A 23,298-nucleotide genomic window follows, 5' to 3' on the forward strand; every position below is an offset into this window, starting at 1 on the left:
GAGGGGCCCCAGGCGGGGGTGTCCCGGAGGAGGAGGAGGAGGGGGGGGCCCGGGGGGAGGGGCCCCAGGCGGGGGTGTCCCGGAGGAGGAGGAGGAGGGGGGGGGGGCCCGGGGGGGAGGGGCCCCAGGCGGGGGTGTCCGGAGGAGGAGGGGGGGGGGCGGGGGCCCCAGGCGGGGGTGTCCCGGAGGAGGAGGAGGGGGGGCCCGGGGGGGAGGGGGCCCAGGCGGGGGTGTCCCGGAGGAGGAGGAGGGGGGGCGGGGCCCCAGGCGGGGGTGTCCCGGAGGAGGAGGAGGGGGGGGGGCGGGGCCCCCAGGCGGGGGTGTCCCGGAGGAGGAGGAGGGGGGGGCCCGGGGGGGAGGGGCCCCAGGCGGGGGTGTCCCGGAGGAGGAGGGAGGGGGGGGCCCGGGGGGGAGGGGCCCCAGGCGGGGGTGTCCCGGAGGAGGAGGAGGGGGGGGCCGGGGGGGAGGGGCCCCAGGCGGGGGTGTCCCGGAGGAGGAGGAGGGGGGGGCCCGGGGGGGAGGGGCCCCAGGCGGGGGTGTCCCGGAGGAGGAGGAGGAGGGGGGGGCCCGGGGGGGAGGGGCCCCAGGCGGGGGTGTCCCGGAGGAGGAGGGGGGCCCGGGGGGGAGGGGCCCCAGGCGGGGGTGTCCCGGAGGAGGAGGGGGGGGGGGCGGGGCCCCAGGCGGGGGTGTCCCGGAGGAGGAGGGGGGGGCCCGGGGGGGAGGGGCCCCAGGCGGGGGTGTCCCGGAGGAGGAGGAGGGGGGGGGGCCCGGGGGGGAGGGGCCCCAGGCGGGGGTGTCCCGGAGGAGGAGGAGGGGGGGGCCCGGGGGGGAGGGGCCCCAGGCGGGGGTGTCCCGGAGGAGGAGGAGGAGGGGGGGGCCCGGGGGGGAGGGGCCCCAGGCGGGGGTGTCCCGGAGGAGGAGGAGGAGGGGGGGGCCGGGGGGGAGGGGCCCCAGGCGGGGGTTGTCCCGGAGGAGGAGGAGGAGGGGGGGGCCCGGGGGGGAGGGGCCCCAGGCGGGGGGTGTCCCGGAGGAGGAGGAGGAGGGGGGGGGCCCGGGGGGGGAGGGGCCCCAGGCGGGGGTGTCCCGGAGGAGGAGGGGGGGGGGCGGGGCCCCAGGCGGGGGTGTCCCGGAGGAGGAGGGGGGGGGGCCCGGGGGGGAGGGGCCCCAGGCGGGGGTGTCCCGGAGGAGGAGGGGGGGACCCCCACGGGGAGGGGCCCCAGGCGGGGGTGTCCCGGAGGAGGAGGGGGGGCCCGGGGGGGAGGGGCCCCAGGCGGGGGTGTCCCGGAGGAGGAGGGGGGGCCCGGGGGGGAGGGGCCCCAGGCGGGGGTGTCCCGGAGGAGGAGGGGGGGCCCGGGGGGGAGGGGCCCCAGGCGGGGGTGTCCCGGAGGAGGAGGAGGGGGGGGCCCGGGGGGGAGGGGCCCCAGGCGGGGGTGTCCCGGAGGAGGAGGGGGGGGGGCCCGGGGGGGAGGGGCCCCCAGGCGGGGGTATGTCCCGGAGGAGGAGGGGGGGGGGCCGGGGGGGAGGGGCCCCAGGCGGGGGTGTCCCGGAGGAGGAGGGGGGGCCGGGGGGGAGGGGCCCCAGGCGGGGGTTGTCCGGAGGAGGAGGGGGGGGGCCCGGGGGGAGGGGCCCCAGGCGGGGGTGTCCCGGAGGAGGAGGAGGGGGGCCCGGGGGGGAGGGGCCCCAGGCGGGGGTGTCCCGGAGGAGGAGGAGGGGGGGGCCCGGGGGGGGAGGGGCCCCAGGCGGGTGGTGTCCCGGAGGAGGAGGAGGGGGGGGCCCGGGGGGGAGGGGCCCCAGGCGGGGGTGTCCCGGAGGAGGAGGAGGGGGGGCCCGGGGGGAGGGGCCCCAGGCGGGGGGTGTCCCGGAGGAGGAGGAGGGAGGGGGGGGGGGCCGGGGGGGAGGGGCCCCAGGCGGGGGTGTCCCGGAGGAGGAGGAGGAGGGGGGGGGCCGGGGGGGAGGGGCCCCAGGCGGGGGTGTCCCGGAGGAGGAGGAGGGGGGCTCGGGGGGGAGGGGCCCCAGGCGGGGGTGTCCCGGAGGAGGAGGAGGAGGGGGGCTCGGGGGGGAGGGGCCCCCAGGCGGGGGTTGTCCCGGAGGAGGAGGAGGAGGGGGGCTCGGGGGGGGAGGGGCCCCAGGCGGGGGTGTCCCGGAGGAGGAGGAGGGGGGGGCCCGGGGGGAGGGGCCCCAGCGGGGTGTCCCGGAGGAGGAGGAGGAGGGGGGGGCCGGGGGGGAGGGGCCCCAGGCGGGGGTGTCCCGGAGGAGGAGGAGGAGGGGGGGGCCGGGGGGGAGGGGCCCCAGGCGGGGGTGTCCCGGAGGAGGAGAGGAGGGGGGCCGGGGGGGAGGGGCCCCAGGCGGGGGTGTCCCGGAGGAGGAGGAGGAGGGGGGGGCCGGGGGGGGAGGGGCCCCAGGCGGGGGTGTCCCGGAGGAGGAGGAGGAGGGGGGGGGGCCGGGGGGGAGGGGCCCCAGGCGGGGGTGTCCCGGAGGAGGAGGAGGAGGGGGGGGGCCGGGGGGGAGGGGCCCCAGGCGGGGGGTGTCCCGGAGGAGGAGGAGGAGGGGGGGGGCCGGGGGGGAGGGGCCCAGGCGGGGGTGTCCCGGAGGAGGAGGAGGAGGGGGGGGGCCGGGGGGGAGGGGCCCCAGGCGGGGGGTGTCCCGGAGGAGGAGGAGGAGGGGGGGGGGCCGGGGGGGGAGGGGGCCCCAGGCGGGGGTGTCCCGGAGGAGGAGGAGGAGGGGGGGGGCCGGGGGGGAGGGGCCCCAGGCGGGGGTGTCCCGGAGGAGGAGGAGGAGGGGGGGGCCCGGGGGGGAGGGGCCCCAGGCGGGGGTGTCCCGGAGGAGGAGGAGGAGGAGGAGGGGGGGGGCCGGGGGGGAGGGGCCCCCAGGCGGGGGGTGTCCCGGAGGAGGAGGGGGGGCCCGGGGGGGAGGGGCCCCAGGCGGGGGTGTCCCGGAGGAGGAGGAGGAGGGGGGGCCCGGGGGGGAGGGGCCCCCAGGCGGGGGTGTCCCGGAGGAGGAGGAGGAGGGGGGGGGCCGGGGGGAGGGGCCCCAGGCGGGGGTGTCCCGGAGGAGGAGGGGGGGGCCCGGGGGGGAGGGGCCCCAGGCGGGGGTGTCCCGGAGGAGGAGGGGGGGCCCGGGGGGGAGGGGGCCCCAGGCGGGGTGTCCCGGAGGAGGAGGAGGGGGGGGGCCCGGGGGGGGAGGGGGCCCCAGGCGGGGGTGTCCCGGAGGAGGAGGAGGGGGGGCCCCGGGGGGGAGGGGCCCCAGGCGGGGGTGTCCCGGAGGAGGAGGGGGGGGCCCGGGGGGGAGGGGCCCCAGGCGGGGGTGTCCCCGGAGGAGGAGGAGGAGGGGGGGGGCCGGGGGGGAGGGGCCCCAGGCGGGGGTGTCCCGGAGGAGGAGGAGGAGGGGGGGGGCCGGGGGGGAGGGGCCCCAGGCGGGGGTGTCCCGGAGGAGGAGGAGGGGGGGGGCCCGGGGGGGAGGGGCCCCAGGCGGGGGTGTCCCGGAGGAGGAGGAGGAGGGGGGGGGCCCGGCGGGGGGAGGGGCCCCAGGCGGGGGTGTCCCGGAGGAGGAGGAGGAGGGGGGGGGCCCGGGGGGGAGGGGCCCCAGGCGGGGGTGTCCCGGAGGAGGAGGAGGAGGGGGGGGGGCCCGGGGGGGAGGGGCCCCAGGCGGGGGTGTCCCGGAGGAGGAGGAGGGGGGGGGGGGCCCGGGGGGAGGGGCCCCAGGCGGGGGTGTCCCGGAGGAGGAGGGGGGGGGGGGCCCGGGGGGAGGGGCCCCAGGCGGGGGTGTCCCGGAGGAGGAGGAGGGGGGGGGCCGGGGGGGAGGGGCCCCAGGCGGGGGTGTCCCGGAGGAGGAGGGGGGGCCCCCGGGGGGGAGGGGCCCCCCAGGCGGGGGTGTCCCGGAGGAGGAGGGGGGGCCCCGGGGGGGAGGGGCCCCAGGCGGGGGTGTCCCGGAGGAGGAGGAGGGGGGGGGCCCGGGGGGGAGGGGCCCCAGGCGGGGGTGTCCCGGAGGAGGAGGAGGGGGGGGCCCCGGGGGGAGGGGCCCCAGGCGGGGGTGTCCCGGAGGAGGAGGAGGGGGGGGCCCGGGGGGGAGGGGCCCCAGGCGGGGGTGTCCGGAGGAGGAGGGGGGGGGCCCGGGGGGGAGGGGCCCCCAGGCGGGGGTGTCCCGGAGGAGGGGGGGGGGCCGGGGGGGAGGGGCCCCAGGCGGGGGTGTCCCGGAGGAGGGGGGCCCCCGCGGGGAGGGGCCCCAGGGCGGGGGGGGCGGGGAGGAGGTCAAGGCGCGGGGCTTCCCGCTCGGGACGGGGACGCTGGGGCCCGCCCGGAGCCGGCCGCCGCCCCTCACCTGCGCGCCCGGGCGCCGGGGCCCTTCGCGGAGCGAGCCGGGGCCTCCCGCTGCCGCGGCGCTTCCGTGTCTGGGGGCGGGCACCATCGAGTCCCGGGCGGCGCGGGACAGAGCGGCGGCCGCTCTCTCCCGGCACCGCGCCCCCTGTCGGGCGCCGGCGCAGAGGCCCGCCGGGCGGCCCCCACCGGCCAATCGGGATGAGGGGGCGGGACGTTGCGAACGCGGTTGTCCTATGAAAGGCGGGAGGGAGGAAACGGGACAGAGCAAGCTGCCCCCGCCCCGCAGCTGGGAGGCTTGCTGTGTGTCATAGCCCCGCCACTGCTGCTCCTGAGGGGGAGTCGCCACCAGCCTTCCGGGTGGGATTGCTGCACCTGGGTGGTGGGTGCACATGCTGCCCGGGCCTGGTGGGTGTGTCTGGCTGCAAAGGGTTGTGCATGGTGCTTCCTCGCCCCTGGGGATCCACAGCTGGGACACTTGTCCTGGTGGAGGGAGGGGTTAGCTTTGGTGGGGGTCAGGGAGGAGGGCACAGGACGGCTAGGGCAGCTGGGCTGGGGGGAGGGACAAGGAATCCCACTTCCCACTCTCATGTTGTCTTTTCTTTTTCCTTTACCTTGCTCTTTCCCTGCTCTGGCACTCGTCGTTTCCCCCCCCTTCCCTCCTTCTTCTCTCACTCTCAGCCGTTCTCCATCACACTCACTCGCTCTGTCCCCAGCCCGCTTGCTGCTCAGGGCTGGCCCTGTGTGCGTGTGCATGCAGTCAGCCCGCTGCCCATGCCACTGGCTCAGCCATGCAGGGCCTCCTTTGGGTGGCCCGTCTGCTGATGTTTATGGGTTTATGCAAACCCCAGCATGGACACAGCGAGAGGTCCTGCAAACAGGACGAGGAGTACTTGTGGCACTCCTCGTTCTTTTTGCTGATACAGACTAACACGGCTACCCCTCTGAAACCTGCAAACAGAGTCATTCCTGGTCTGCAGGGACACATGAGCAGCCAAAGCACACTCAAACCCAGGCCAGGGGCTGGGTGAGGAGCTGACCATCCTTGTGATGTTTCAGAGTAACAGCTGTGTCAGTCTGTATTCGCAAAAAGAAAAGGAGGACTTGTGGCACCTTAGAGACTAACCAATTTATTTGAGCATGAGCTTTCGTGAGCTATCCGATGAAGTGAGCTGTAGCTCACGAAAGCTCATGCTCAAATAAATTGGTTAGTCTCTAACATCCCTGTGATGTTTTCCCCATGGTTTTTAGATGAGTGGGGAGAGCACGCGTCACCCATGGAAAATGATGTAAGTTCCTAGTGGTGAGAGGATGGGATGGGGTCTGAGGAGTGAATCTTTCTCAGTGTCTGTCTTCAATATAGTCCTTTTCTCTTCCCTGTCTTCCACTTCTCTTCAGGGTCAGGGGTTGTGTCTAGTGGGACTGGTGCAGTTTCATTAATAACGTATAAGAGGAGAGTAAGCAGCATGTTAACTGAATCCCCACAGGGGCCAGGAACAGAGCCAGGGCGTCTTTCTCTCGGTCTGAGCAACTTGTCTGCTGGGGTGGGATTTGAACCTGGAGCTGCCCCTTTTCCTTACAGATGAGGGAAATGATGGGCTGCACTTGGCCAATGTCCTGCTGTGAATCCAGAATTGAGAGCTAGCGGACAGAGACTGTAGAGGTCGCTGGGGTAAGTGGGGCAACGCGCCGACAGAAAACAAGACCAACCCCTGTGTGTATAAATATTGGCTAAATAGATTTATTTTCATACAAAGAATTCACGGCTCTCCCTGCAGTGACACCAGCAGGATGCCGGATCCCCCATAGAGACACCCTATCCTCCTGCATGAGACCTACAATAACATCCTGACCCGATGCCTGCCTGAAGCTGCTGCAAAGACCAGTCTTCCAGCTGCTGGCTCCCTTGTGCTTCTTTTATTAGCCACTCTTGGAAACGTCAGTACCTGCCCTAGAGCCAGCATCTCCTAGCACTTTCCAGGGGCTGACATACAACTGTGCACCTCCAATATAACAGGGAAGGGGAACCAACATCTGGCTTCCCCCCTTATCATCCACATGGGTCCAAAACAAATATCGAGTCAGATTCAGCCCTGGGGGAGGTGGGCACAACTCCATTGGCTTCAGTGCTTACACCAAGGCTGCATCTGGCCCACTGAGGCACCTCAGGCATTTTCCTGGCATCCCCCCACTTATTATGTTACATTCACAACAATCCCAGAGCTGGGCAGACACGGGGCCCTTCTTCTTGGACCCCTGGGATGCTGAATCTCGGAGCTGAGAGGCTGGACAACCCCTCACAACACAGGCATGAATCCAAAGTGGTTTCCTGCTCTCCTCCTGTTATTTATCCCTTTGAGGCTCTGGCAGGCTGAGAAGTTCTGTCTGGGATTCCTCAGAAAGGGTTTCACATGCCACTTCACTGCTCTCAGATCAGAGGTACTGTTTTTAAAAAGAAGGGATTTATGTAGGAGCGATGAAATGGCAGGGATCTGTAGTGGCTGGGAGGGCAGGGGAATCTCAGCTGGGCGTTCGGTTTCTTTCCGGCTCCCTTGTGTAGCAGCGTATGGCACCAGTGGATTGCACTGCCAGCAGGAGGGACTCAGGAGACTGGCATCTATGGTCAGCTCTGCCACTGACCTGCCGGGTGATCTCGAGCAAGTCACATCATCGCTTTGTGCCTCAGTGTCCCCTCCCACCTTTTGCCTGCAATGTCTCTTTAGCAAGTGCTTAGGGGTAGGGACTGCCTGTAACTATGTGTCTGTGCAGCACCTAGCACAATGCAGCCCTGATATCAGCTATTGTCATACAAATAAAATAATAATTAATAATATAGCACATTTCATCCTGAAGGATCCCAAAGTGCTCTATAGACTGATCCCTGAAATGCAGCCCGCTCTGGGGTGGGATGTGGCAGCTGTTTAACAGCACACAGCAACACCACACAACAGTGTTTAAAGAAGGGCCAGCAAGGATAAACTCTCTGACTGTAACTGTGCTGGGCATGCTAGATTGGCAGAATGTAGTTACCTGAGCTGGAGTTTCATGCCTACCCTCCTCCTGCCCTTGTCCACCCCCATCTCCTACTTTCTTCCATCCTGCGCCACATGCCTGGAACAACCTCCCCAGGATCATAGGCCGAGCTCCCTTTGCCTCCACCTTCCCCAAATGTGGCCTGCAAGCTCCAGTGACTGGGTCACTTGAGTTTAGATTGTCAGCCCTGTGAGGAAGGGGGCTGGTGTCAGGTCAACCCTCCCCTTCCGCCCTCTATTTACGGCACCACAGATGGGATTCGTAATAACAACAACAAAGGAACGTGCCCAGGGCACTTAGTGACTGTGGGTGGTCAGGGCCTTGGTTTTACATCTGCTCTGAAAGGCGACTGTCCCCCCACCCCTGCACAGTGCAGATGGAGCTCTGCCCAGGCCTGACTCCCCTCCCTCACCCTGTGGGGTCTCTCAGGGGACAGTGCATAATTTCCACATGCTCTGATACTGCGGCTGGTCGTAGAAGCCTCCCCACGGTTTATACACACATTGAAAAAAGAAATCGCAGCTATTTCTCGAGATCCCCGCACAGTTCCTGGCTCTAAATCTTCCCTGTACAGCTAAACGGCGTGGAAACCTCAGCACTGGCTCAGCGAGCATCTCCTACATACTGGCATCCGCTGGAGATCCCAGCTGTTAGTACATGACACCCGAAGGGCGGGGCAGCCTGTGTTCCTGCCCTAGGCAGGGGCTCAGAAGTGGGTCTGAGTGAGCCGGGCTCCTGTCTGTGGTGCCTAATCCTCATCATTGTGTGATCATGCCCGCTGACAGTCCTTTCTCAGGCCAACTCAAACTTGCAGGGAGGCAGCACGATTGTTTGGACGCCTGGCTCCGAAGCCACTCACTTGTTGCGTGCCCCCTTCCCTTTTCTGTGCCTCGGTTTCTTGGTTGGTCCGGTGGGGTGAATGATACTGACTTGCCTCCCTGCTGGGGGTTGTGGAGATGTCCGGCAATGGGAAGATGGAAAACCCTAGCGACGTGCAGAGTCCGGCTGGTTCTCAGTCCACTGATTCCTCATCCCCGTTCCCTGCATCGTTCTGCTCGACGAGCTAACGAGGCGATGGGCAGTGCATAATGCACAGGTGAAAAGCCCTTTCAGCTGCAATGACAAGAACGCCCTGACCTTTCAGCCCTTTCAGCTACACAAGGCAAGGCAGAACCAGGTACGCCACTCACCAGCGTGGGGCTGGTCAGCTCCGCAGGCTCTGATCTGCTCCAGGAGGAGGGAATGATTCCCTCTGAACACTATGAACTCCACCAAGGGGGAATGGGAATGTGCCTGTCTTACTGGTGTGGGGCTGGGAACCCCCCGCAGCTGTGTGGCTCCGGCTCTCGGCCATTCAGCCTGAGGCTTCCAGTGATACGCTGGGGCCTCTGCCCCGCAATGTGTCCGGTTGACTGGTAGTAGCCTTTGGCTGCCATTTGGGAATGCCTGCAGGGAAATTTAGAGCTGTTTCTCTCATTGCAGAGCAGGAGCCTGGGGGTCACAGCAGCTCCCCAGGCCCTGCAGGCTCAGGGAGAGCTGCAACACATGGGCAAGTGTCACCCCAACCCTAAAGGGTGGCGGAGCAAGGGATCGAGCACCAACCACCCAATAAATAAATAAATAGGGGGCAGGGTTTCCTCTAACCTTTGTGCGGGGCGACAGCCAGGCAGAGCACAGAGCAGAGCCCCTGTTATCCAGTCCAAGGGGCTCCACAGACAGCTCGGCCGATGCCCCTCCATTATAACCCGCAGCCCCCTGGACCACACACAGCTCGGCCGATGCCCCTCGATCCTGCTCTGCAGTCACCCCCGGCTGCCCTTGGAACTCCCAGGGCGCCGGGGCTTGCGGTGGTTTCGTAATGCAGAGAAATGTCACCTAGGGACCCCACCTCAAACACAGACTGGTGAGCTATGAAAGGCTTCGAACCTACAGCTCCTGAGATGTGCCTCTCCCCTCCCCCCTCTTGGAAGTCTCATGGTGGTAAAAAAAAAAAAAATTTAAACAGATGTTGAAGCAGATCAGACTGACTGGGGATAAGGTGGCGGATGGGAAGCCCTGCCCCGGGTGGCTGCTCGAATCCTCTTGAGAGGTATTGCGCCCCCTGGCATGTGACCCCGTTTCCAGCTCATTGAAAAGCTTGGTTATTACAACAGGGAAGGTGCTAACACAGCCCTGCACTCCCATCTTCAGAACCACCGCTAGTTCTCTCCAGGTCCTGCAAGTGCTGCAGTTCTAGTAGCCAATGTCTCTTCCCCCCAGGGCAGCTGACTGATGCAGGGTGATAGGCAGTGAGCCAGCTGGAAAGGTGGATTGTCGGGGGATGGCTGGTATCAGCGGCCAGATCTCCTGCGGGCAAGAATTTCCAGGCTCCCCAGCAGAGGGCCCCAGCTGGGAGAGCCCCGCGGCTGGCTCAGTTGTGCTTGTTGGCCATCTGTCGATCTCTCTTCTTTTTCTCCATCAGCCTGGAGGGGGAAAGAAAGTGTAAGGTGGCTTTGGACAGTTAGCCATGGCCCCCTGGGAGAAGACAGCAGATGTCTGCAGGCTTGACAGCTGCTCTCTAAGGGATTGGGATTTGTCACTTCATGAGAGGACAGTTATGCTTGTCTTAGCAGAGGGAGGAGTGCATGTGTAATCACACTGCCCTCCAGTGGCTGGTCTACAGAGTGGATAAAGGACCTACTATTACTATAGCTAAGGGAGCGCTCCCTTAGCTGCGGGGGCAGCAGCCTGTGTTTTTGATGCTGAAGTAGCTCGGTTCTATCCCAGCTCCCCGGGGTGGGTGGATGGGGTTTATCTACGTGGGGTTGGGACTCACTTCCTATTGCGCACTTCGGTCAGCTCCACCAGCCGCTCCTTGGCCGCCCGCAGCTCGTCCAGCCACTGCTGGTGGCGCAAGTCACAGTTGTTGCTGTGCTCAAAGCTCGAGACCCGGTTGGAGAGCTCGCTGGCTCGGTCACGCAACTGCTGGATGGAGGAGTACAGGTTCTCCTCGTCTTCTTCCTGCGACAAGGAGATGCACAGAGAGGGGCACGTCAGGAGCTGAGCAACCAGCCTGCCCTCCCTGTCCCACCTCGAGAAACACACTCTCATGAGGCAAGAGAGGCTGTGCCAGAACTAGACGGCTGGCTTCAGAATCACTTTCAATCACAAGTGGCATGAGTTTGCCTGCCTCAGCATAGTTTCTAATAGGGATCCATGTCCCAAACTGCCCCATCATTTAGTGACATGCATGCCCCTTCCCAGTCAATTAACCCAATGCTTTAATTAACCCTCACAGCCCACCCTGTGAGCTAGGAGAGCAGTGGAACCATTCTCCCCATTTCACAGATGGGGTAACTGAGGCAGAGAGGGGAAGGGCCTTGTCCAAGGCCACATGTAAGTGAGTGCCCAAGCAGTAAGCAGAACCCAGCAACTCTAACCACTATTGCTATGTGACACTCTCCCCTGGGGACCTTCCAGCTGCCCAGGACAGCTGAGCCCGACTGGCTGGCAGCACTGAGGAATGCAGAGTGCTCAGCTCCTGCGTGGGAGTGAAAGTGCCTCACGCTGCTCCGCAGCGCCCTCTGCGACCGGTGAGTGAGCAGTACCAAGCCACAAGGGGTATATCCAACTAGTGCAGTGTGGGCGCTCTTTAGTGCCTAGGCCGGCGGTTCTCAAACTGTGGACCGCCACCCCCATTTTAATGGGCTTGCTTGGGCTGGTTTAGATTTGCTGGAGCTGGGGCCGAAGCTTGGGCCCCACTGCCTGGGGCAAAAGCCAAAGCCAGAGGGCTTCAGTCTTGGGTAGTGGGGCTCAGGTTACAGGCCCCTTCCTGGGGCTGAAGCCCTTGGGCTTTGGCTTTGGTCCCACCCAGGGCAGGGAGGTTCAGCCAAGCTCAGGCTTCGGCCCCCCCTCCTGGGGTTGTGTAGTAATTTTTGTTGTCGGAAGGGGGTCGTGGTGCAATGAAGTTTGAGAACCCCTGGCCTAGGCCCTCAATCGGGGCATCCCTCCTTTGTCCAGCTACAGGCCACATGGGTACCTCACCAGCAGCCACGTTCAGTTGGCACCCACCACACTCACATCGCGATAGCGGTGTGGCCTCTGAAGACTACAGATCCCAGCATGCAGAGTTCCTAGGGGAACTAAGCCAGAAGCTGCATTGCATGCTGGGACTTGTGGTCTCCATGGGCCACACCTCTGCAGGAAAGATGAGGCTACCCTGCTGAATGCTATAAGCTGGCCCTCCTCTGGCTGTTTGAGCTTCACCTTCAGTCAGCTGGCGTGGGCTGCTCAGATGCCCCAGCAGTGCCCTGAGCTCCCAAGGCCTGTCAGCAGGGGAAGGAGATGGGAGGGGTCCCTATGGTGCAGACATCACATCACTGTTTTCAGTTCTCCTAGCCAGTCCTTTCCTTCAGAGGCTGGCAGCTCTGCAGGGCGAGGCAGGGGCGAGCTGGCTCTGCAGCGCTGTTCGGAGTCAGAGCTAGGGGGCTGGGTGAGAAGGGAGTTTCGGGAGCTGGCTAACGACCAAAGGAGGCAAGTGACTTAAAGGCACCAGCTGATGCTGGGGGCAGGCAGCTCCTGGTGGGGTGAGTCGCGTCACAGGGCACTCACCTTGGCGTTGATGATTTCGATGTGGATGAGCAGGGAGGAGAGCTCCAGGTCCTCAGTGTAGCTGTTCTTCAGGGGCACTGACCTGTAGCCTGCAGGCAGCAGCGGGGTGATAACAACCCAGTCAGCATGGCTCCATCCCAGCACCCGCACTGCCCTCCCAACATGCCCGGGCACAGAGGAAAGCAGCCAGGACCGACCTCCCGCTCACACGCACGCTCCTGTGCGCATGCAGATGTTCTTGCACACTCCCCTGCAAACCCGACAAGCTCACACATTGTCCTACCTGAGATCTCACAGCAACACACACATTTGGGAAGGGAGGAAGCTGGCAGGTTTGGGGCATCGGGGTTGCTGGTAAGGACAGAGTTGGGAGGGGTGGGCACTGCCAGCTGAACAGGCAGATGCCTGCCGGGTCCTGGGGTGAGGAAATCCCCATGCGGAGCTGGCTCTGGGGACAGGCCTACCTTGGGGAGGGAGCATGGAAAGGAGGGGCTAGTGGCAGGCAGCCTGTACCTGTCTTGAGGCCCTTGACGGGGAAGGTGGCCTGGGCCAGGAAGTTGGGGTCACTGAACATGTCCTCCTCGTACACCACGAAGCGCAGGAAGGCAAACTCAGGGTTGTTGATGTCGAAGACGAACTGCTTGAAAAGCCACACGGGGTTCAGGCCATTATCAGCTGGCGGAAAAAGGGGGCGGTCAGTGCACAAGAAACACAAGCCTCTGAACGCCTTACGCCAGCAGAGAACAAAGGGGAGCGCCCGCTGTCTGGCAAGGCAAAGGAGTTGGCTGGTGCGGGTGTGTGTGTACATGGCACACGCCACTGTCACTTGCTGGAGACACGCTCCGAGTTGTGTGTCTGTAGGGACCCATCACCCCCCCCTTGTGGCAGGTGTCAGACCCATGTAAGGGTACACCAGCCCGGATGGACACATCACCGCTGCCTGCTGGAGTGCGTGGGACCTGCTCAAAAACAAATCAGTTCCATTACTCCCGGGGAGAACGATGTTACTAACAGATCCCCTGTTCTAGGATCACGCTGTCCCTGTAGATCCACCCTCTCCCAAGGGGAGCAGTTTAAGGGCAGATGCACTGAGGGAGCACGGGCTGACATGGCTCCTTTTACAGATGCCCTCTCCACCTCTGAGGGTTCACAGCCCCTTATTAGGGCAATTGCTACATCACACTTCCAGGGTCCACACAGCCGCTCCAGAGGGGCCGTTCATGGGGGAGCTGCCCCTTGCCATCCCAACACATGGGCTTCCAGTACCCTGAGAGCTTCAGGGCATGAATTCTGCTGCCTCCTGTACGGAGGCTGACAAACAGGTCTGTGTATGGCATGTGGGAGGCTCAGGGCAATCTGTGGCAGAGCAAAGTCAGGCCCCTTGTATTCATGCTGCAATTAATGAACAGCCCCAGCCATGCTGGGAACCAGCTGAATTTCTGCGCAGGCCAGGTGGGGGATGAGCCTGTTAGGAGCATTCTGTTCTGCTAGAGGAGAGGGCCCAGTTCTCTTCTCTGCAATGCCTGTTCCCCGCCAGCCCCTCCAGCTCCTCACCTACGACATCCGTCTTGTTCTTGCTGCTGTCAAACTCCGAGCCGCAGACCTCCACCTCCACGAAGGGGCACACGATGCTCCTGCCATTCTTGGGGAGATGCCGGGCGCCTAGGATCTGGGGTGAGGAGGTGGAGATGCCGGGAAGAGACGAGCGGACTGCAATGTTAGAACTGCTGCAGAATCCCAGCCAAGGGTGCCAGAACAGAGGGGGCCAGGGGGCCAGGCCCCATCACATTTGACCGGCCGTAAGGGTGAGAGACAGAGCGGGGACAGGGGGATGGAGAGGAGCGAATGGGAGGTGGGATCTTGGGGGGAAGAGGCGGCAGTGGGGTGGGGCCTCAGGGTGAAGGGGTGGCATGGGGGGCAGAGCCACAGTTCGGGCACCAGTTCCCCCCCCACACACTTTTAGGAAGCTTCCGCCACTCCTGATCCCAGCTCCTAGTTGCCTCATTTCTGACTCAATCTCTGTGCTGGGTTTCTGTAATGTTCATCTTTAGGGTATGATCCTCCTCACTAGGGATCCCCCATTCTGTCCTCAGGGGCGGCGCCGCTGTGACATTGTGTGTCCTAAATCATTATGCACCGGCGGGGGCAGGCAGCGCACTCCCAGGGGATGGGAGCAGTACACACCCGCTCCGGCCTCAGGGGTTTTTCCAATGTCCCCGCACCACTCACTATTCTATTCTATTCTATTCTATTCTATTCTTGACTGGTTTTTATACCATGCTCCTCACAGTGGTGTCTAAGCGCCCTCCTATACTGCTACGTGATCCCGCATCTGTCACATCCCAGGCCTTGCTGCTTATCCCTGATTGGAATTCTTGGCAGCAGAAACACTCAGTCATGGAGCTGGGGGGCTAGTCCCAGACCCTGCTCACCCTGCCCACTAGCATCCTGAGTTCACCATCTTTTACTGACTCAACATAAAAAATGGCTCACCCCACACAAGCAGGGAAGTAGAGTCTGTATATGTGTATGTGTGTGTGTGTGTGTGGGGGGGTGTCACACAAGCAGGGAAGTAGAGTCTTATATATATGGGGGGGGCATTGCCCTCTACAGGATGGAACCACTGCTCAGCTGTGTGTCATAGGCTGTATACTGCTAACACCCAACAGAGATTCTCCTTGTGCTCAAGCACTGGGGCCTCCTGTGTTTCTGGAGCAGGCTCTGAGCTCCCTGCCTGTGAGGTTGGGAGGGGTCACAGTGAAATATGCCTCTCTGTCATCAGCGCCCGTGTCGACACTGCCCTCCTTTACCCCCATGCGGGCCTCCTGGCTGCAGTGGGGTTCTATGGGTGTGATGGAGATGAGGATTTGGCCCCCGGTATCAATATATGAAAGAGACAGATATTAAGTGACTGATGGGCCTGAGGCGACAGGTCCCAGGACTTGGGTCTCTTGGTCCTCCCCCCGAGTCCTAGGCTGGTCTCTCACTTGCCTGGAGCTGCACAGTGATGGGTTCCACGATCTTCAGGCTGCTCTTGTCAAAGGGGTCAAACAAGTCGTCCCTCATGATGTCTGGCTGCAGGACGTAACCACTGCGGGCTCCCAGCATGAACAAGGCCTGGTTCAACTGCATTGGTTTATCTGGAAGAAGCCCAAAGGCAGCAGCCAATCAGCATGCGGCAAGAGACAACAGGCTGTTCAAAGGGGCAAAAACCAATCCGCACTGAGAGAGAGACAACGGAGCGTTCAAAGGGGCACAAACCAATCCGCGCGCGGAGAAAGGGACAGAGGACTAATCCAAGTAGCAATGACCAATGAGCTGGGGGAGAAGCCCCTGTGGGGCCAGAGGCAACGTGGAGGCAGGACGTCTCTGTGCGGCGTGGAGGCATGTGGGCATTGTGCAGAAGGCCCTGCCCCCGGCAGTGCTGTTGGCTGGGAGAGCTAAACCCCCCACTTCTGTCACACAGAGGCAAACCCGTGCCTTGTGCCGTGATGGGAGACGGTGCCGGGATCTCCACAAACGGCACCTTGCAATGTGTACTCAGCCCTGCGTGGGAACCGCCTGTATAGGGGACGGAACCCCTGGGGTTGCTGGCAATTGTGTCAGGTTGGCTCTTGGTCACGTGACTGCAGGGTCTTCCTTAGGGAAGCCATTCAGCTGCGGATTGTCTCCCCAGGGAAGGGAGGGGAGCCCCATTGCTCAGGACATTCAAAGCTAGCTGGGCAAAGCATCTCATGTTATGTGAAAGGGAGTGGATCTGTGTCTGAACTGCCCCGTGCCCATGGGTATGGGGTTGAAGAGTTACCGGGGGTCTGGAAGTTAAGGGCTACCAGCTGGCTGCCGCAGATCCACATGGGCAGCGGGTCATAGTTCGAGGAGTCCAGGCGTTGGCCCTTGGGGTAGACGCGACTGAGCTGGCGTCGGTTGTACTGCAGGAACTTCTTGCCCTTGCTGCGGTTTGCATACTTCTCGGCCTTGGTCTCGGGGAAGGAGGACATGTCCCGGTAGCAAGCCTTGTCTGTGCCGATCTCTGCAAGGACAATAGGCAGGGTCAGCGGGTGGCCACTGGAGGCCCTCGCGAGGGAGGCATCAGGGTGCTCTGGAGCCTGGCACATCAGTGATGCCCACTGAGGACAGTTGTTCCCTAGGCTGGCAGTCCCCACCGTGAACTTTCCTCTGCCTGAACTCAGGGCTCAGCCTCCGCATGGGGCCCACTGCCCACCTACCAGTGCACTTGCTATGGAGCTCGGCTGCTCTGAATCCTGGAGGGGAGATGGGTGGCTGGCTGGAGGGGCTGGGGCTGGGCAGTTCTGTTGGGAACCGGAGCTGGCCAGGATGGCCGTGGGCTCAGGCAGGGCCTGGAGAGAGCAGCTGTTTTTATGGGTAGGAAGGATCTTCCCAGGGCCTGTTTGATTCCCGTCAACACTGGCCACACCACTCGGAGGGCTCAGTCAGTGACGCAGCAGCAGCAGCTGGGGCCTTACTCTCTTCATCGAATGGCACCGGGCGGCAGTAAACGACCAGCTCGGAGAGCTCCAGGGCGATCTTCTTCCTCCGCTCCATGATCTTCCCCTCTTGCATCTGCGCAAGGAAAAGCAGGCGCTCAGGTCACTGCCGAGAACGCAGAGAGGCCACGAAACCTGAGCCACTGATACGCCCCGCACAAATGGACTGGCAGAGCCTGTCTGTGAGGGCTGGGCACTACATCCTCACCCGCGGCAAGGACGTTTCAGGGGAACCACCGAGTCCTGCAATGCAGCCCACGCGCACGCTCCCCTTCCAGACAGAGGTGCGCCCTCTGGAGACTACAGGTCCCAGCATTCTGTGCTCCATAAGGAACCATGCAGCCTTCCGCTGAGATTGCTTTGGAGGAATGCATGCTGGGAACTTTTTTTTTCCCAAGGGCTGCACCTCCATATTCGGGATGATGGTGGCTACAACCTCTTCATTTAATGGATCCCTTCAGTTGCCAGTGGGTCCCTGAATGGGCAAAGTCTGGGCATTACCCCTTAGCTTTAGTGCTCACTGCTCACTCAGACCCAAGCGGCAAGGTAAGCTAGAGCCTGAGGGAGTGGAGTTGCATCTCCCGCAGGCAGGGAGTGGGGAACGCTCTGCCTTCCTGGGCACCATGGCACCCACCACAGTGAGCCCCAGCCCCCACCGTTGTGAGACACATTGGACGTTCGTTAGGGTCATTCTAATGGTGACAATGAACGCCACCGGCGCTCAAAGCGCACGGCTCCTCTCACTCACCCTGGCGTCTGCGTTCTGTGTGGCCTCCCGGATCTTGGCCACCCAGTCGTTGAGTTCCTCCTGTGTGTCTGCAGCCACGTCCAACGCCTGGGACGGGTGGGACATCTGCTGGGAATGGATGGTGAAGACAAATGGTTTGGAGCTCCTCCCGTCTTTGGAGATAACTATAAGGATATCAGAGGGGGCTTTACTTGGAGAGATTCCCAATGGACAGCTCTGTGGAGCAAAGGACCCCTCCAGGGTCCTGCTCTCCAACCTGCTGCACACGGGGGGGAGAGGGGATCGGCTCCTTCCTCTGACACATCATCACCTCGGGCAGAGCGCAGAACTGAGCGTGAAACCTGGTCCTCTGTTGCCGTGTGCAGCCCTTGCCTACCCACGGCACTTGGGCCAGCTGTTTGAAGCAGGGTGTGATTCCTGACTCACCTCCTAGAGACGTCACTCACACCAGGGGAAACTGGGGGAGGAAAGAGGGCGAAAGGCTCTGAGCTTGACCTCCCCCTTATTCACATCAAGCCAAGAGAGACACGGGAGGCTCTGCATCTCATAGCCTGTCTCAGGAGGTCCTGAGGTCCCTCAATGTCCTCTGACTTTCGTGGGGCCGAGGATGCTCGGCATCCCCAGGACTGGGCCCTAAAGCTCGGACAGTTCTCCTGAGAGGGCCACAGCTCTGAGGCAGCTTGCTCGAATCTACCGCCGAGGAAAGGGAGGCAGCAGTGCAGGGATGGGAACGGGCTGGGCCTTCAGCTCAGGCCACTGTTAAGCTGTAGTAAAGGCCATTCAGCAAATCTGCCTCTGGGTTGGATTCAGCTCCCCACTAGGGCTTGCGGGTGCTCAGCACTGACCTCTCCTTGTGAGTCCCCTTCCTTCTAAGTCCCTTTGGCTACGGAGACCCTCAGATTTCTAGGACAAACGGGGGCCACGAGATAGCAGCTCCCTTGCAGGCCTTGGGCAGGGCCACAGCTGGGAGAGCCTCAGCCAGTCACACAAGAGCACAGGCTGGCAGCGAGCTCTTTCCCAGCAGTTCTGAAGTCACCACCGACCGTCACAGAGATGCCTGCTACAAAGCTCTGGTGAGACAGGGACACTCCAGAGCCTGCTCCTTGTGGCGCAGTAAAGGCATTGCCGACCTCCCTTTGGTCACTTTACACGGTACTCCGCAGCCCCGCTCACAGGAAACCCCCCAGAACTCACTACACTGAGGGATCCAAGGTAGGAATCCAGCCAGTAGGAAACGGGTTTAGACCCACCAGACCTCATTTAATAATAATGATAATTCCCAGCTCCTATAGAAAATTCCACCCATCGCTCTCCATGCACTTTACAAAGGAGGTCAGTATCCCCATTGTACAGATGGGGAAACTGAGGCAAAGAGCAGGTGAACTGACTTGCCCAGGCCAGTTACAGAGCCAGGAATAGAACCCAGCTCTCCAGAGTTCCAGGCTGGTGCTCTATCCTCTAGACCACACTGCCTCCAGATGGGCAGTTGCAGGAATCACCCAGCCAGGTGCTCCAGGCAGGAGTAGCACCCATGCAGAAGGTGAATACTCCAAATGCTACTCCTTACAGCCCGTTAAAAGAGGCTTCTGTCTCCAGCAGTGTCTCATGGTTAAATAGCCTCCCCCTCTTCCCCCGAAACGATACATTCCAGAACCTCTCACTCCACGGGCGACAGTTACAGACACTCACCTACATGGCAGGACGGTACGTCAATGAACCCTTTCAGGAAGTTCCCCAGGGGGCTGTTTTCTGCTGACTGGAAGAGAGGAAGGGATGGGGCAGAGAAAGGCCAGTTACCAAGAGAAATACAGAGAGACAGACAGACCACTGCTTTCTGCTTTCAGGCCACAGTCTCTGCCTTTCTCCTGCTGTATTTGCAATACCGAGCAGAAGGGCTGGAAAGCAGTAGTCACTAAAATTATAGAGGCAGGAGAGTTTCTGATCTAACCTCTCGTCTGAGTTGCTCTGAAGAGTCAGCTTTCTGGACTGAGGTTTTCCAGAATGGATCCCTAGACCCTGCCTAAGTTGGAGCAAAATCATTGCAGCTGTTTTTAAGGAAAGCAAAGGTGGGGAAATCCACTTCTCCTATTTATCAACCAGGTTTTAAACAGGGCTGTATTGGACAGATGGAGAGAGACACCAAGGCGGGAGAGGAATCATTTAGGACAGGGGCGGGCAAACTTTTTTTGAGGGCCACATCGGGTTTCCAAAATTGTATGGAGGGCCGGTTAGGGGAAGCTGTGCCTCCTCAAACAGCCAGGCATGGCCTGGCGCCCGCCCCCTCTCCGACCCCCCCTGCTTCTCGCCCCCTGATGGCCCCCCTGGGACTCCTGCCCCATCCACCCCTCCCTGTCCCCTGACTGCCACCCGCTGCCCCATCCAACCCCCCTTCTCTTTCCTGACTGCCCCCCCAGGACCCCTGCTCCCATTCAACTCCCCTGTTCCCTGCCCTCTGACCGCCCCAATCCCTATCCACACCCCCGCCCCCTGACCACCACTCCGAACTCCCCTGCCCCCTGTCCAATCCCCCCCTGCTACAGCCACGCCACCCAGAACACCAGGACAGGCAGCCGTGCTGCCCGGCTGGAGCCAGCCACTCCACCATGCAGCACAGAGCACGGGGTGAGGCCGCGGTTCTGCAGCTGTGCTGCCTGGCAAGAGCTCACAGCCTCACCGCCCAGAGGAGGGGCCGGGGACTAGCCTCCCGGGCCAGGAGCTCAGGGGCTGGGCAGGAGGGTCCCGCGGGGCGTAGTTTGCCCATCTCTGAATTAGGGGGTTGTAGTTTGGAGCGGTGAGATGAACTTCAGAAGGAAAGAAGGCTGCTGGGATGGAGCACTGCACGCTGGGAGCTGTAGTTTCCTTGGGCCCCTACTTGACACTAAAGGTGAGGGTGGTTAGGATTCTCAGCACTACTTGGGCTCCAGGGAAGTTGGCAACCGGGCCAGGTTTGGTGCCCCTGGCTTATTAGCAACAGGGGCGGCCTATTAGTTCTACTTGCTCACCCCCACAAAATTGACCCCTTGGTGTCCGGGACAGCCGAGTGGGTCCCTCAGATTGTGCTGGAAGGTGGGGAAAGGAGCCAGCATGGGGGTTAAACTCACAGACTCGTCCTGCTCCTGCACCAGTGTGTTCATGATCTCCTCCACGTAGTTGGCTGGGAACCACAGCTGCTTCTTGCCCCCGTAGTCTCCCCGCCACCTAGAAGGGGTAACAGGAACAAGGCAAGCAGACTGACTCAGGGGTACTAGGGATGTGAACACTGCACGCAATGTCAGGGGAACAGCTGGAACAGGGAAACAGAAAAGGAGCCATTAAAAAACGTCTCAGCAACACGCACAAGGCATGCAATTCTTGTAATAGGAGCACAGCCGAAGCCGGGGTGATGTCTGCTGAGCTCCACTCTGCAAGAAGCCTGGGGCATAGACCAGGGCACAGAGAATCGCTGGAGGGTTTGGTTCCCTGGTAACTAGCCAGGTGTCCCATGGTTAGAGCAGGGACGTGGGAGTCAGGATTCCCGGGTTCCATTGCTGGTTCTGCTGGCGTGTCCTGGGCAAGTCATTTCCCCTGACTGCCTCACTTCTGCCATCTGCTATGACCTCTACCCAGGGCTGAGTCTTAACGAGCATTTAGGAGGGGCCAGAGAAGGGCAGAGATGTAACATGAGCGTGCGCTCTCGGGGCTGCCCTACACTACACAGGTAGGTCGGCTTAACTCCATCACTCCAGGCGGTGGAAAACGTCACGCTTTGGGCGGTGTAATGAGGCCGACCGAAGCCCCAGCGCTGATACCAGCTGGCGATGGAAGGATTCTTCTCCCGACCTAGCTACGGCCTCTCGGAATGGGGGATTAATGACAGCCGTGGAAGAGCCCCTCCCATCGCTGGAGCAAGTCTCTGCTTTGCAGCTGTGCCGCTGCAGCCCTTCTAGTGTGGACACAATCAGTCTCACGCTGAATCAGCACTTGCTGTGTCACGGGTGATGGGCCCGTGCAGCTGAAGCCCCAGGCTGGCCTCCCCTGGACCACCCTCCGCAGGGTGGCTCAGGGGACTGATCAGCCTGGAGCACGGCCCGTTAGCGTTTGTGCCAGTGGGGAGCGAAGAACCTAGAGGAGCTCGTTCCCGGCGAGGGCAGTGTAGCTCCACCACAAGATGTTCACAGCAGGCAGATGGTACAGCTGCGCCTGGCTGGGCGGAGCACTGGGCATGTCAGGGATCAGGCGTCCCATCAGATGTCCAGACTGTAAGTGAGGAAGAAGGATTCCACCTTGCTGGTGGAGAGCATCTGGGGCCGCTCGTGGTATGTGGGGATGCACGACTAGTGTCCCTTCAGCTCTGGTAAAAGAACCCCTCCTCGGGGCCCAGCCCCTCAGGCCAGGATGCAGATGGCCCCCATGAGAAAAAGGGGGATCTCTCAACAGGCCCCCAATGTCAGTAATTTGGGTGGTGAGCTAGCCGGGACTGAGCCAGCAAGGAGATTCCTCTGCTCGTGAGCAGCTGGGTAAGTCCTTGTGAAAGGAGCGTCTCCTGAGAGCAATCAGACAAAGCGACATCAGACACCTTGGGTTATCCTGAGCCGTAGCCTTTCTTCTTGACTCCACCACACCCTGGCCCCACCGCAATCTGATAAGGACGCCCTTTCTAGCCAGGGGACCCCTCCTCCAGGACAACTGGGCAATGTCAGGAGAGGAGTGGACCCCTGACCAGACATTTTGAAAGTGGCGACCGAGAGGGAGAACTCACCAGCCTCCATCCTGCTTGTCAACGTTGTGGATGATGGCCTGTTTGCAGAATGAGAGCTCATCTTCCCGCTGGGCTTTGTAATCGTAGAGGGCCTTCACTGTACACTGGGGAGCAGAGCAGAGACATGCTAGCCTTAGCAGCTACGAGGCCAGCATTCCTGGGGAGGGAATGCTCCAGAAAAAAAACTGCAAAGGAATATAAAGTAGCTCCCCAGGCCTTGATCTCAGGTAACCGAGGACTCTCTCTCTATATATATCATGTGTTGATAAACAGTTTAGATGGGTGATAATGCAGCTGGAAGCAGCCATATTGTCAACCCAATCCCCTGTGTCCAGACAGAAGCATCAGTGCAGATTTCCACAGCTCTCCTAGGGGCAAGTCAAAGGTTTTTCCACCGTCTCTGCAGACAGGTTTGGGGGAAGAGAAGGACAAAGCATGAGTGTGGGCAGAGTGGGTGCCTGTTGCTGGAGCTTCGAGAGTCTCTGCCAGCCGTTCTGACAGCATGACTGCCATGGTACAGGTCAGCGGGCCTTGCTCCTTGTGGGGATAATCATCAAGGGCCTGACTTGCCACAGTTCCCATTGGGACTGCATAGGGAGTATGGGAGGCAGATTCAGGCCTTAAGGAGGCAGCCGCTCTGGCTTACAGAGCTGCCAACAGAGCAGGGGAGATTCTGGAACATCTCCAGGTCTTCTTACTTAGCTCCATGCAGTCTCCTGGTCTAATGCACAGACTGTGAGTAACTGCCATTTCCTGCAACCATCTACGGCAGCAGGCAAGTCCGATTCCTTTTCAAGGTTGCCAGACGGTTTTGATTATAACCAGAAAACAGCTCCCTTTGGGCTAATGCGTCCCGTGTTTGGTCTCGGCCCAAGGGTTCACTTGTTGGGAGGGGAAGTTTAAGGTGCAGTGGTGCCCTGAAAAGTGATTTGATAAGTGCCCCCGGGGGCTCCCATGTTTATTCTCTCACTGACATCAGATCCGGCCCGTGCTGCTGATAAATAAAGAGCTGGTTTTTCTAGCTACTAGTGCTGAAAACACTGCCTGGGATCTGAGAGTCACGCTGGGTCATTCTGGTCCCTGCATCACCAACTAAAGAGTCTGCCGTTGGAGCTCAGCTGCTGTAACCGTTCTGAGGGGAGCTGGAAGAGACCCTGCTCTCGCGCTCCCAGCCAGGCCAGCTCTGCAGGGCTCACCGACGGAGAAGGGATTCAACATAAGTCTTTCAAGGGAACGCTGAGAGTCTGGCACTTGGGTCGGCAGCCAGGGGTGGATGCCACAGGCACAACATGATGGGATATGCAGGCTGCAGTTCCCAGGGTGGCTGGCTGACTGCTGGGGGTCCCGGGCACTTCTTGAACTGGCAGCAAG

General features: G+C 62.1%; 1 protein-coding gene across 1 annotated transcript in view; it reads right to left on the reverse strand.

The window, feature by feature from the left end:
- Positions 1 to 6,028: 6,028 nt before the first annotated feature.
- LOC140906297 (1-phosphatidylinositol 4,5-bisphosphate phosphodiesterase gamma-1) overlaps positions 6,029 to 23,298 on the reverse strand; it is a 79,251-nt gene continuing 61,981 nt past the window's right edge. The window contains exons 21-32 of the mRNA XM_078851402.1: positions 21,928 to 22,031; positions 20,291 to 20,387; positions 18,879 to 18,945; positions 17,190 to 17,353; positions 16,421 to 16,517; positions 15,742 to 15,966; positions 14,928 to 15,076; positions 13,491 to 13,605; positions 12,450 to 12,611; positions 11,937 to 12,025; positions 10,162 to 10,346; positions 6,029 to 9,808 (exon numbers count right to left, since the gene is read on the reverse strand). Of these exons, the coding sequence (XP_078707528.1) occupies positions 9,757 to 9,808; positions 10,162 to 10,346; positions 11,937 to 12,025; positions 12,450 to 12,611; positions 13,491 to 13,605; positions 14,928 to 15,076; positions 15,742 to 15,966; positions 16,421 to 16,517; positions 17,190 to 17,353; positions 18,879 to 18,945; positions 20,291 to 20,387; positions 21,928 to 22,031 (1,506 nt within the window). The 3' untranslated portion in view covers positions 6,029 to 9,756. The remainder of the gene's footprint in view (positions 9,809 to 10,161; positions 10,347 to 11,936; positions 12,026 to 12,449; positions 12,612 to 13,490; positions 13,606 to 14,927; positions 15,077 to 15,741; positions 15,967 to 16,420; positions 16,518 to 17,189; positions 17,354 to 18,878; positions 18,946 to 20,290; positions 20,388 to 21,927; positions 22,032 to 23,298) is intronic.

This window comes from Lepidochelys kempii, chromosome 2 (assembly GCF_965140285.1).
Source record: "Lepidochelys kempii isolate rLepKem1 chromosome 2, rLepKem1.hap1, whole genome shotgun sequence".
Classification (NCBI taxonomy): Eukaryota; Metazoa; Chordata; order Testudines; family Cheloniidae; genus Lepidochelys; species Lepidochelys kempii.